The following is a 14,743-nucleotide window of genomic DNA, read 5'->3' on the forward strand; positions in this document are numbered from 1 at the left end:
AGAACATCAGAAATTTTGTATGTTATAATAGTCATGTAAGTGCTGCTGGTCCTGATTGTTACTCTAAGCTGTATGGGTCTGTCGGCATTGTGGCAGTAAGAATTGACTTTTTAAGTTCAAAATGTCAGAGTCCTTTATAAACTGGATCTGTTTTGTATTTCTGTGTTGTATTGCTGTAATACAGCTTGGTAATCTATTTATTTATTTTTGGCTTTTGTTCACAAGTTTGCACTTGACCTTCTTTTCATTTAATTATTTTCACACACTGTGAAAAACAAAGCCGACTGCATTTTGCAAGTTGTTTAAAACACCTCTTGTCATCAACGAGAATGAGAGGCAAGTCACTACATGTATACTTAAGACTGATGCAGGAACCAGTTTCCTTTTGACCCCTCTATGTCTTTGGTTGTTTGTGCTGAAGTGCTTTCTGCTCAGTTCAACGCTTTCACTCTTTTTCGATCAGTCAGAAATTTAATAAAAGTTAATAAAAGCTAGCTGTTTTCAAATTAATAAATTAAACTGTAATTGGTTGGTTGGTGGTCCACATTATTGCTGATATTTATTTTGATTACATTTATAGAACGTGGAGAACTACGCTCTACATCATATATTTCATTTACAATGGCTGGATTGTGAGGAAATTACAGTACATGAAAATATGAAAAAAAAGCTAAGGTTCTTGGTTGAGTTTTCAAAAAGCATTGAACAGACACCTGCCAATTATGAAATAACATGAGGGTCGCAACTTGGTGTTGCAGAGTTGATTGTTTTTATTTTATAGATATTTAAGAAGTGTTTTTTCTGTTTAAATATCCTTGGGATCTGCCAATGATTACATATTTTGATTTTTAAAGAATAGGGCACTAGAAATTGCATTTAATGATGTGGATCACTAGATAAACAGATTCCTGTTATCACCTATATTGTAGCAGCTATAGAATGGAAAGAGTTTGAAAGCCCAATATGTTTACCAATCACAGTACCTTTCTTCACTTTAGTGCTTCTTCATTGAGTATTTTTAGCATCATTTCATTTGAATGCTTAGAATTTAAATAAATCTCAGAACACATTACAGACATTATTAGATTTTAACAATTCTCAGACTTACTAAAATGTATATTACTCTAAATGAGTGTATAAAGAACTAAGTGTTGCATCATTGTATGCTATTCTAAGAGTTAGCACATGATCAATTGAAATATTAAACTGTATAGTTTGATTCTACTCTTGTCTGAGATTACCTTGCTGTCGGGAAAATTACAAGAATGATAATCCCTGCATCAAATTCCATATACTGCACTTTTCCCACTGAACCACTAAACATCAGCAGAGTGGTTGCAGGTCGTATAAGTTCTTTTTTAACATGTAACTTGTGTACAGTAGTCTACAAGTTAGGGCCTGTTCTCACACAGGTGCTTGTGTCAGTTGGTCTGTTGACTGCACACACTTAAACGTTTGCTGTCAAAGCAGTATGTTTGCTTGTTTGGTAGATTTTCCCCTTAAACATTGCAGGTCTGTGATGTTTTGGTCAGTGAGTCAGGCAGAGAGTTAGCAGGAGGTGTGTGAGTGTGGTGTATGCCAGCTCGACAGTCCATGACTGTTGCATTCAAAGAACAGCTTTGCCACGTAAGGCCTGTCTCTATGACAACACTTCTTAGCTCCCTGTCACCAGCCTCCAAGGAACCGAAGTCTCATAATATACAGTACAGTGCTTTACAGATACGACGTCCAATTCTTGCCTCAAATTACGTGGCCCTGTTGAACTAATGCATGCATCTCCGGATGAGACTACAGCCATTTGAGATGTAAAATAAATAAATAAATAAATAAATAAATAAATAAATAAATAAAATCACTCATACTCTTGAGATCATCTTATTGCCTTTTGTCACAGTAATTACATTTAATTGCAGTTATTTGACAAATAGAATTGCAATTCCACAAATATAAATTTACATATAAATATTTGCTTTTAGTTATGTCAGGGATCAGCACAGACTTTCGGCCATGTGTGTTCATTATTGTTCCTCGTCACGTGTCTGCCCCGCCTTCGTCTGCTCCTCCCTGTCTCCACACCTGCTCCTCATTGTATCATCATTGTCTTGTGTATAAATGTGAGCCGCGTTGCCGATGGCAGCGCGGATTCTTTAGTTACGTTTACCCTTCCTTATGTTCAGTCATTGTTAAGTGTCGTCATTTGAATTGTTTCAGTCCTCGTCATTGTCCTGTATTTGTCTTTATCATTTATTAACCCCCATTCCTTTGAAGCTATCCTGTGTACGGGTCCGTCTCCTTCCTTCCCAGGTTGTGACAGGTTTATTTACAGTTAATTTTTTGACGCATCGAAATCCGCCTGCCAGCTTGGATCTATGTATACAATTTTTTTTAATAGCATTGTCCTAGAAAATCAAAGTAATAGTAAAATTATTACTCAGATGTCTTTACTGCTACTTACAGTAAAACATATCTTATTAGATGTCACTGTTTTACATATTGTTGGATATATTCTATATCAAGAGAACACCTTCATGCACTACTAGATATGACCAAAGCTCTAAGTGGTTATGATTATGCAGCCCAGTAATGGATTTTTATGAGCAGAATAAAATTCTTTGAGACTTCACCACCTCTTTAGAAAGTAATACATTTCAGTCAGCACTGATTATCGTGTTATCTCATGATGGATGTGTGTGATTGATCGTTTTCTCTTCTCGGTGCCCTATTTGTTCATTGCTCTGCTTTCTTTGCCATTGATTTAGAGAGACTTCAGGGCAACCTATCCTAATGGCATATCTTGAAAGAAGGTCACTTGTATAAATCTACCGAATATATTCTCTTTAACAGTTAAAAGATATCCTAAAATTTCTGCTGAAATTTAGCCCCTATACTTAATATATTTTTGCCTCTATGCTGCTCTGGCATTCATTGCAAATGCCAGAGCAGCAAACTAATATTAGACATCTTTTCTGGCTCCATTTGTTGGCCAAGGTGCTAATTTTAGAAACAAATTTGATGCTAACTTCATAAGACACTCCCCAGTAAACACAGACAGCTGGAAGATGCTGATATGTAATGTTGCAGAAACACAAACTGGGTATCTAACTCGAACCTCTGTGACCTTTAATTCAGGGGTGTGTGTGTGTGTGTCAGTGTATTATAATATGCTACTGTGAGTTTAAAACAAAGCAGTTTTTAAAGTAATTGTGCGTTATAATAACTGGTGTTCTTATCTAGATACATAGCAATTGTCAAACATTTAAAGCTCTAATGTGTGTAGAAACAGACACACAACCTATTGTCAGTATTAGATTTTTTTATTTTTATTTTTTAAACTTTTGTCATCTCGCTGTGATGTTACAAAGACTGACATAACTATTTTTTATTCTTCTGTACAATGCCTGTACAATGCCACTTGTTATTTGGATGCTTGCCTTTATGTTGGATGGTTGGAATGAGGGTATAAGCAATAAAAAAGTCTGTCCTTTGGTTTTACACATATTAGTCCCCCACAATCACCATGTCTGCAGTTCCATTGAGTAGAAGTGCTGTAAAGGCCAAAGTGCTGAGAGTTGCATAAAGCACCAATATACTAGATGTCGCCAAGGCAGCTCAGACAATGTTACTAGCTTGAGTGCATCAGAATGTGGATGAGAATCTTTTTATGTAAAATCTGTAAAAAAAAAAAAAAAAATTCTCATCCACATTTCCATCAGAATTTTTTTTTTTGCAGACTGAACCTTTGCAGTTCAGTCACACTATTCTAAAAAGAGACAGCTATTGATATGGATGCAGATATTAACTTTTCCTTAATTACTGCATGAAACCTGTTGGAAAATATTACTGGAAGGTAAGAATAGAAAAAAAAAACTAGTTAAAAAAAAAAACTAAAAATGTTCAAGAAAGCTGAATAAAAATACCACAACAAAACCATACACATTTTAAGTTAAGGCAAACTATAAACTTTAGTAATATGGGTGAGGTTAAGGACCTGTAATAGCTAAAATTCACAGACCATGCTGACAGTGCGGATAGTTTTACCTATGGGATTTTTCCCAGTGTTTTTGGAAGCATATTTAATTAAATCACATAACTGATTTACCCTGATTTCATTTTTTAAATCAAAATACTTGAATATAAATGAAGGCATTGTGTTTTCGTGTTGTTTTTGCTTCATCTCTGTGTAACTGAAATATTATCTCTCTTGTTCATTCTCTGTTTCAGAATATAGATGGATTCAGTATCTGTAAATATGGATTTCATTAATACAGCACACGCAGAAGTATATGCAAATGGCTTAAAAGAAGGGGGAAGAAAGTATCAGATGCTGTCTTTGTTAAACACCATGCCTTGAAGTAAATGTAATCTGCCTCACATCATGATGGCACCCAAAGGGATCAAGATTGTCCAACTGAGACTTTCACCAGATAGTCACAGGAGGCAGTATAAGATCTCAGCTCTGTGACCTGAGCCATGCAGAAGTGCTTCACATCCACTCCTCCACCCAAAGCCTTCCATTCACAGCCTACAGATAAGCCTTCCCCACAATCTACACCCACCCACATTCTCCCTTCAGAGCAACTGAACCAGTGCATAAGCACTGCTCCGAGTCATAGCATGGCTAGCAAAAATGTGAAACGGCACAGTTCATCCTATTCCTCAGCTGTGGTGCAAGTCTCTGGCCCAGGGGCACCTTCTCGAGGCTCCCAGCAACCTCATGGTTCCACTCAGCCATTAGAGCTTGGTCAAACATCTGTAGTTACCTTTGGCTACATTGAGAAGGCAAATGTTCAGCAACTGGAGAGTCCACAGAATTTTTTGAGGAATCAGAGAAAGGCCACTCAGCCACATAAGAATGAACTGGCCTTCTCTCTCCCCTCAGGCCCCTGCAGCAATAATAGTCCTTTTCACCAGCAAGCGGGCTCACCCGCTCTCAACCAAGTCACTGTGGGATGTTCAGTCACAGGGGGTCAAGCAGCCACCCAAAGACCCCTAGAGGACTTTGGGTCTAAATTTGCACATGGGTCAGACTGGAGTCCAGGGCAGAAACCCAACCAGCAAGTGCAAAGTCAGTCATGGGCAGGATCTCCTGGTCATGACACTTACTCACACAACTATGATACAGAAAGGCCAAATGGCCCATCAAGTATCCCAGCCTCACATTGTTTGTCATCCCACACAGGAAACTCCAACCTACACCTAGAGCAAAACTCCAGCCCCAGGGTCCAACAAGACCCTAACCTACACCAGCTATCCAATGAAGGCACATCCAGTGAGGTGGATGGTAGTCCTTTCTCAGGTCAGAAGGGCAATTTGTTGATCACTAATGCACATTCTGAAGGTTTAAACCAGCTCAGTGGAAGCAATACATCATCAGCACTGAACAGTCCAGAGGTAGCACGTCGGCTTGCAGTGGAAGCCGCCAAAATCTCGGTTATATTTGATGATCTTCGAAAGTCACCTGCCCACAAATCTTTTGGAGTCCAGAGTGAGCTAGGCAGTCCCAAGCAATCTCCAAACTGCCTCTCACAACATCGGAGCCCGCCTATGAAAATGAACATCCCTTTACATGGGATGCATTCGGATCTTTCTGTAACAAATGAATCTACCATTTGCTCACAAGCAGCAGAGACTTTAGCCATTTATAGTCCTGAAAGGGGTGAGCAAACCAACTACTTCTGCAGCTCAAACACCTTAGGACAGGTCTATGACTCTCCAGCTCTTCCTTCTAATGCAATGTGTCCATGGCTGTCAAAAGGAGACAAGAACTCGCCTGTAAGAGACCCTCGTGCAATTTGGGGTGACTTGTCAAGCACAGACAGTCCCACCCTGCACAGAAGGAGACTTCCACAGTATACAGGTGAAGTCTGGAACCATCTGGATACCTGGGATCTGTACTCACATGTGCACAGTAAGACCACAGATGAACCTGCATCTGACAGTGTGGAGATCTCCAGGAGGCTTCTTATTGGGCAACATATAGAGGAAGCACCCATCAGCTGGACTTTCATGCAGAGGTGGCGGGAGCACAGTGGGAATGAATTGGAGATGCTTAACCTAGTTCAGAGATCAGAAGAGAGAAAGACAGGAGCAGTGGAGGACCAGGGTGTACTAGTGGACACAGACCGGCTGATAGGGCAGGAGACAATCACTTTGACGCAGGAACAGAAGCAGGCTGAATGGAAACGCAGGCAAGCTTTGCTACTTGGGCCTGTTGTACTGGATGATGAGAGTGATGAGAGGGCAGAGGTGGAGCAGAATGGTGTTCCAACTTCATCTCCAAGCTCCAGTGGGGTCACAGGGAGTTTGGGAGACCATGAATGTTTCTCACCTGAATCCAGCAGCAACAGTAACCAGACAGAACATGCCAGCTCAGGTTTACAGGTGAGAAAAAGGCTGTGATGTTTATACTGTTTATCAGCTAACATTGGATGTGGTGTGGTGTGGTGGTGATTGGGTTTTCTTTGAGAGTTATTTAAATGGAAATAGGTTCTAAATTTCTAAAGGTCATGAGGGAAAACCTCTGTTGTCGGGTTCTACATAGAAACTATGATCAAAAAAACTTGTGCAGTTTGTTTGAATTTCCATAACATTTGCATACATTTAACATTCCAGCTGCCTCAGAGACTCCTGGAACTGCCACCTATTAAATTTATGTTTTGAATGCAATTATCATTTCACATTAAATTTATTAGTTTTTACATTTACATATTTTTAACGATTATTTGTCCAGCTTCAGTTCTGGGTTTATTTATGTTTTGTATTTGTTTATTAAACCTGTAGTTTACCTTAGAATTCTTAGACACATAACTGATCTAAAATACTTTGATTAAAGCAAAAATTGTTTTTTTGTGTAAAAAAAAAATTTTTTTACATTCAGTTATGTGTTACTGATGGGTCATATTTACAAATGTCTGATTACGAATTGGCAAGTAAACAAAGGTATGATGATGACCTTTGTATAAATAATGGTAAGTTGATGTAAACATGACTTCTGTATGTCGCAGTGTATGTCTGATGGTGGCTCAGCTGTACTGGGGCCATCGCTGCACTCCCAGAAGATTGCTCGAGCCAAGTGGGAGTTCCTCTTTGGCACCACAACATATACTGCGCAACAAGAGAAAAGTAAGTTAGATGTCCATCTCTATTTTTTTTTTATTGGTCACTTCATCCATCGTTATTCAAGTTATGCTACAGATGAGTACAAAGTAAGCAGTTGAGAGTTACTTCCTAGTTTGTTGGACAGACTGTGTAATTCCAGTGTAAAGGTAAATATTATACTACACCTCTACATATGTAATTTGAAGAATTTCCAGTGCTTTACACATTCTTCAAATTCAGCTTGATAAATGATCTAAGGTCACCTTTGCAATTATTGATCCCAGCTGACTTGTCTTGTGTTGACTGTGATGTCATCATTGCCATGTAGATCAGTGTAGATCACGTGTTTTGAGTCAACGGTGTCAGAAAATGAATCACTAATGAATCACTCATTAGGGTGGTGTAATTCTCCAGCTGTATTCTTGTGCCTGTTTCTCCTAGACCTGTGCACTGCACCTCCTAGCTGCCACTCCACCCCAACTCCACCAAATTACCTACCACTGGAGGAAGTTTCTCTCCGGGCAAATCATGACGTGCAACGTGTTGAGGTGGAGCTTGTGACACCTCCCCCTGCGGCTCCAGGCACCTCCCCAAAAATGGGCATTATTCGTCGGACTTTGAAGTACTCTGAGACCGATCTAGACGCGGTTCCGTTGCGCTGTTACTGGGAGACTGACATTGACGAGGTGCTGCTCGCAGACAAGGACGACTCTGACTCAGCTTTTGGGAGCAACCGTAGCGTGATGGGGACCTCTGGTACAGGAAGCAGCCCAGTGGGAGAAACTGCATACAAGAGAACAGATGGAGAAGAGGAGGAGGAGGAAGATGAAGAGGAAGATGTGGCCAGCTGGGCGAGTGTTCGCACACAGTGTGATATGAGGAGGCTGCAGGCCAGTAAAGAACAGGATGAGGAGATACTTAGCCTGCTGTTCAAGAGGTGTCATTAAAGTTTACTCTACTATAAAAGCATGCATGAACATACAGAAAACCTGACATCAAGTACACAATATCATGGTCACAATAATTTAATATCATTATTTTCCCTTGTCATTTTCCTATTTTTCCATTCTAGGCCCTATTTAAATAACAATCGCCCAGCCCTGAAATCACCTGTTCTAGTACGAGGTCCACCCCAAACTTCAAGTGACAACATGGACAAATTTAGTCACCATTTTGAAAGCATCCTGGAGTCGCAGCGAGCTAAAGGCACCTCCTACAACAGCCTGGACAGCCTGGAGCACCTAACCTCCAGCTCTCAGACCATGCTGACGTTTGACCTCCCAACCCTGACCCCACAGGTTAAGGCTCAGATGTATCATAGCGCACGGCAGATCGTAGAGCTGAGCTTTGCCCCCCTTGCACATGCTGAGATGCCCAGTGTGTCTGAGTCAGCTCTGACCGTTACGGGGGACACAGATGCCACAAGGGCACCGTCTAGCGAGCGGCTCAGTAGCGGCTCAGATGACAGGTCAGCTGGACACAGTTGGACCAGTGACAATGCGTTCATGCTGCCCAGGTGAGAGCAGCTCGCACACACATACACACATACACACACACACACACACACACACACACACACACACACAATTTAACATAAAATTCTATGCATACATAAATACTTAAAAGGCTTGCATAAATATCAAATGAATCACAAAGCAGTCCTGCACAACACTAAAGCTATAGACTTCTACAAAATAATCCACATGCTGTTTTTTAAGCTAAAGCTAAAAACAAAATTAATTAAAGCTAACATTATGCACCCATTATGATTTTTTGACAAATTGATTATGTATGCTGGTTAGGATATAAAACATATTTTTTTTGCCATTTGTTGATGGCATTATGCTAACTGATTACTGGTACCTCTGCTACTGATCTTGATCGGATACTAAAGATACATGAAAAAATCTTTATCAGAAACAAAAATTGTGTTCCTGAAGTCATAACTGTGATGCTGCTTCTGATTTCAGGTTGACTCTTTCTTGTTTTGGGTCTGTGATGGTTATAATGATGTTCTTTTCCTCTTGGGAAATTTGTACTTCTGTGGTTTCTGAGGTAACTTTTACAGCAAAGTGGTGCAGGTCAAGTTCTAGCCAATCAGTGCAAACTCTGAGCATAAGGTTGAAGCATTCAGCTTTAACTCACATTGAGCCATGTGAAAATGAGGCCAGGTCACTGAAACAGGCTTCCTTTTTAGGCTGTGTGTTTGTACTCGTGCATGTGTATTTGTGCCAAGGTGTGTATGAATGTGAGATGAAGGTTAATGCGCATTGCTGATGCTCTGAATGAACAGCTTGCCTACAGTTCCTATATCTTTGATAGAGCAACCGCATATAAATGCGATCTAATTTGCTGTAATTAGAAACACTTGTGAAATTGGAGACCCTGCTCTTTGCATGATGTGATATTTAATTGATAATAAAATAAATATCCTTTAAAACCTGCAAAATGAATACTTAGTGTCCTAGACTAAATTGCAAAGCAGCTCAGTTCCTTTTAGAGCATTTTGGGGATTGGTGCTTTAATGATAATAATGATAGGTGTATTTATTTATTTATTTATTTATTTATTTATTTATTTATTTATTTATTTATTTATTATTATTATTATTATTATTATTATTATTATTATTATTATTATTATTATTATTATTATTAATAATAACATACCATATTCAATGAATAATAATAATAATAATAATAATAATAATAATAATTTCTTGAAGGCCTCCTCGTGGTCCATCAGCAGGATCCCATGCTCTCCTTGCTGTGGCCTAGGTTTGATTCCTGGGCAGGGAGCTAACCTAGCCACTTGAGACGGTCATGAACTTTATCTATTAAAAACTTGCGAAATTTCACTCACAATTCCATTGATGATGCTCTCCACTTGGTTGTAGGTGTTGTTCATGAGGTCAGGGTTTGTAGGGATGCTGATGTTACTAACTTTGAATGTAATGATAACTGCATAGGAGCCGTTTGATATATATATATATAAATTTTTAATATGTAAAAGAGGCTGTGATATGAGGTAGAACATAGTCACAGAGTTACATGCTTAGAGCAACCAGAAGGAGGCAGCAAAATGCATTTATTGAATTTTTTTAACCAGACGCAGTATTTGGAGCAATTGTGCGAGTTAGAAGAGAAAGAGAGAGGGGAAATCACGTTGAGAACGTACCAGTAAGAAGACACTCGGCCTACTATACTTAGCCTGATATGTTATGACACACATAGTAAAGATAGTGCTTATACTGAATGATTGTCAATGAAAAGGTAATTCTTCTTGGTTCAGAAACATTTACAAAATGGGTGATTTTTCATAAATTTTCCCACTGAGACGTGACTAGACATGTATTTGCATAAATTAGATTTAGAGTGCAATCCTGCATGTGAGGGTGTCAGGTTAACATTATTATCAGTGCAATATTCTGCGGGTCCTTCTGTGCCTTTATTGAATGAAATAATTAAAGTTAAAAATAAAAGAAGCCAATTATTTTGTTTCTGATTTTCTGTCACAAGGTTTGTTGAACTGGCTCCTTATTTCCTCTTGAGTTATCAGCTGCTTGATGGTTAGTATTTAGTAAAACCCTTTCTGGAGAGAATAACTGTATGAAGTCTTTACTGTCACATTTAACAATATTTGAGAAACTTGGAGCAGGGCTTTGTAATCCATGCATGGTTTACAAATGGTATCATAAGAGAAACATGTCATGTCCTCTTTTACTTTGTTCACATATTTTGCAAATTAATATTATGATTATATGACTATGAAGATCCACTTTGGGTGTTATTATTTTGAAATGCATCTAAGAATTGTTCATTCATTATAGCCACATTAAACCTGACGTGCTAGCACAGAAGTTTAAAATTAATATAAATGTATCTGTCCATCTGCTTCTGCTAATTCTGGCAATATCAAGGAATTCTAACTTGTGTGGAATAACAGAAGGTAAGAAAACAAAGAAAAGGTCTGCCATAAAAATACATGTATTGAATATGGATTTTCAAATAATGTATAAATCTAAATTAAAACATGTAGGGTGGCCATTACTTATAAAGGCAGAAATTTCTTAATATCTATTTAGGGTCCAGTTGGGGTGCATTTATTTTGCAAAAATGTAAAAAAAAGTTGAATTTACTTTATATGCAATAACTGTGCAAACCACAAGACCATAAAATGTACCTTTTATTGTTATGAATACTTATATAAGTACTGCCAATGAAAATTAGCACTTTTGAGCTAACTCGAGTACATTTACATAATTGTAATGTTTAATTAATGTACATTGTTCTCTTTTAAATAAAATAAAATAAAGACTGTATAGTGTAGGATTTAATATTAAAAGCACAGTATTTGCATGAGACGCTAATGCTGTTTATAACCAAAAGGTTCAATTTCAGCATAGTACCAGTGACCTGCAGTACATGGTCAGGTTGCCACAGTCTAATACAGTGGCACTAATGACCTAAAGCAGGTCAAGCTCTTACAAGTTCTTACAGTGGGAATTTATGTCCTCTGTCGTACTTGTCTCATCGCCCCTCCTGTGAGTCTCTCACAAGACCGGATTTTATGTAAGGGGTTATACACTCGTACAGTGTGCTATTGTTTCCTGCTACCAACCTCACATCCTGTAGTATTATGTGTGGTTAACTGCTTTAGTTTAGTTAGTCAACAAACAAAGAAATTAAATCAAATTTTGAGTAGATCCTGTCAGACACAGGCAGACAGACACACAGGCAGACAGACACACAGGCAGACAGACACACAGGCAGACAGACACACAGGCAGACAGGCACACAGGCAGACACATAGAGAGAGACTAGGTTTAAGGACACTCTTTCTACTGCCATGTTCATTCCTGATTTTGGAGGTCATATGGGAGAACTGCAAAAGTTTACCAAGAGGGAGGGTAAGGGAGGGGAGGGGAAAGAGTCAGAGCTGCCAAATTCCATAACAAACAGTCTGTAACTGAAGAGTGATGGAAACATGGAGAAGCATACAGAGCAAGACGAAAGATTCAAAATAAAATTTTTCAATTTTTTAATTTTCAAAGTATTTGTGCTTGAGCTGTGCAGGAGAGATGTGAGGCCTGTTCACTTCAGGTGAAATGCTCTACAGATTCTAGTTAGCATTTCAAAGGCAGTTCCCAGACCACGGATTGCTGCAATGAGTGTGAGCAGGAGTAAAAGTGTTGCAGGGTCTCATGGTGGACGAGTCGTTCGAGCTGTGTCTGTTAGCCAAAAGAGCAGAAAGAGCCAGAGGAAAAATACCCATGCAGTTTTCTGCTGGCATGGTGGTGTTTCAGAGGATCAGTACATCCCTACACGGCGGCATTCAAGCTCCAGGTAAGATCTCGAGCGTAGGTAGTTAAACAAAGACCTTCATTCAGCATTGTTTGTCTTTGAATGGCACTTCATAGAGAACAGAAAGAAATAAACATGGCCACTAGTTAAAGGCTTGAATTCAAATGTAAGTTCAAAATGTGAGTTTAATAAAATTACAAATAGAATAGTAATATTTAACAATACAAGAACTAATAAAAAAATAAGTAATAAGTAAAGAAATTCCAACTATAAACTTTGACCTGTATCTCAAATATGGATAATGAAATTTTAAGAAATTTTATCTTGAAGCAATTAAGCAAGGTCTGGACCATGATCCATGATATTTTTGAGTTTCTTTTTTTATTGCAGCAATTACTTTTTTATTATATTCTCTTTTTCTCTCACTTGCATTTTTGTGACCTTGTTTATTGGACATTGCTGATATAGGATCATTCTCTTTATTATTTTCTGTTGTTTTTTGAGAAATGTAGTAAATATCATAACTGTTCTTCGGTTTTTCTTCTTCTAAACCCTTGTTTTGAGTTGTGGTTTGCTTTTCTGTTGCTTTCTGTTCCTGACCAACTGTTTTTTGGGGGGTTAAGTAAAGATCTTGAGCTGCTGTTTGTTTTGCTCTGTGGATTTAAGGTGTGAGTCACTGATAAAAGCAGCTACATTTAAAAAGCACAGCTTTTGAAGCTCTGGAGTAAGTTTCCCGAGAGCATTGGCACATAACTCTCCATGTCTGAGGTTTAAAAAATGTTCAGAATCTTACAATGCTTTAGAGAAGTCAGTGCTGGTCTTTTTATGAAAAAATGTATCAGCTTGTCTGATGCATGTGCACTTTTCATTCTCTACGTTTGGAAATCCTAATTGGGGAAAAACACACAAGGAATTTGTTTCCAGCTGTTTGTGACTCTCAAAAGTACAGACATAAATAACACTATACTATACAAGACAATACAGATGATGTGATACAATATGCACAGTATAAGTATTAAATATGAATACAGAATATATGACCAGTTATGTACAAAGTGTGAGAGTGCATGGTAGTGCAAATAACAGTATTGTGCAATATTATGCTTTTGTACAGTATATAGCAGCAGTAGTGTGTGTAATATATACTGATAATGTGATGACTGACAGATGCATTTGAATTTGTAAAGTAATGTGTAATAACCAGGGGGGCCACGGTGGCTTAGTGGTTAGCACGTTTGCCTCACACCTCCAGGGTTGGGGGTTTGATTCCCGCCTCCGCTTTGTGTGTGTGGAGTTTGCATGTTCTCCCCGTGCCTTGGGGGGTTCCTCCGTGTACTAAGGTTTCCTCCCCGGTCCAAAGACATGCATGGTAGGTTGATTGGCATCTCTGGAAAATTGTCCGTAGTGTGTGAGTGAATGAAGAGTGTGTGTGCCCTGCGATGGGTTGGCACTCCTGAGATGGGCACAGGCTCCCCGTGACCCGATAAGTTCGGATAAAGCGGTAAAAAATTAATGAATGAATTAATGTGTAATAATCTCTTTACATTTATTTATTTGTTTGTTTGTTTGTTTGTTTGTTTAGATTTAAAAAGTTTTAAACTTTTATTATTAAAATACAATTTTAGGCACTTAAATATTTTTAGGTTTTTATACAATTTTATTGTATTTTTGTTATCCCAAACAGTTAGGGATATGTTTAGATATAGTAATACATGTATACTCACAATTCTTTAAGTATACTAAGACAGGTTTGGGTGTGTCTATGCATTTGTGTATGTAGGGAAAAACGGCTGGCAACAGATGCAGTGTTGGAACAGGAGCTGAACGAGCGTTTGGGACTGGGAAGCAATGACACGTTAATCAGCAGTAACCGCGCTGACCTGGAGGCTGCTAAGCGACTGGCAAAACGGCTTTACAACCTCGATGGGTTCAGGAAGTGTGATGTCGCTCGCCACTTAAGCAAGAAGTGAGTGAATTTCAGGCAATACAAATACTTTCAGGCATTAAAATATCTGAGCAGGGCATATATTGAGATCTATGTCTCAAAAATATTCTAGATGTGATTAATCTATTTTTTATATTTTTCTCTCAATAAAAGTTTAGTAACTGCTGATAATTTCATAGAAAAGGTTTCAAATTTACAGAATATTGTTACATCATGTAATTGGTTCTCTGGGTGTAGGTTTGAATAATAAAGATTTTAATAGGAACAATAAATACTTTTGACAGTACTTATTTGGCTACTGGGTTTAATACTTAAAATGTTAAATTGTAGTCATAAAATATAGTCATGAAATAAAAAAATAATTGGCAAAAAGATAACCCATGAGTTACTGTTTGTA

General features: G+C 38.3%; 1 protein-coding gene across 2 annotated transcripts in view; it reads left to right on the forward strand.

The window, feature by feature from the left end:
- The window catches only part of LOC113634079 (PH and SEC7 domain-containing protein 1), a 44,187-nt gene that overhangs the window by 4,334 nt on the left and 25,110 nt on the right, over positions 1 to 14,743 (forward strand). For both annotated transcript variants that reach the window (XM_047817740.1, XM_027132797.2), the window contains exons 2-6: positions 4,222 to 6,381; positions 7,005 to 7,122; positions 7,540 to 8,035; positions 8,171 to 8,614; positions 14,182 to 14,367. In XM_047817740.1, the coding sequence (XP_047673696.1) occupies positions 4,471 to 6,381; positions 7,005 to 7,122; positions 7,540 to 8,035; positions 8,171 to 8,614; positions 14,182 to 14,367 (3,155 nt within the window). In that variant the 5' untranslated portion in view covers positions 4,222 to 4,470. The remainder of the gene's footprint in view (positions 1 to 4,221; positions 6,382 to 7,004; positions 7,123 to 7,539; positions 8,036 to 8,170; positions 8,615 to 14,181; positions 14,368 to 14,743) is intronic.

Source organism: Tachysurus fulvidraco, chromosome 8 (genome assembly GCF_022655615.1).
Source record: "Tachysurus fulvidraco isolate hzauxx_2018 chromosome 8, HZAU_PFXX_2.0, whole genome shotgun sequence".
In the NCBI taxonomy this organism is placed as follows: Eukaryota; Metazoa; Chordata; class Actinopteri; order Siluriformes; family Bagridae; genus Tachysurus; species Tachysurus fulvidraco.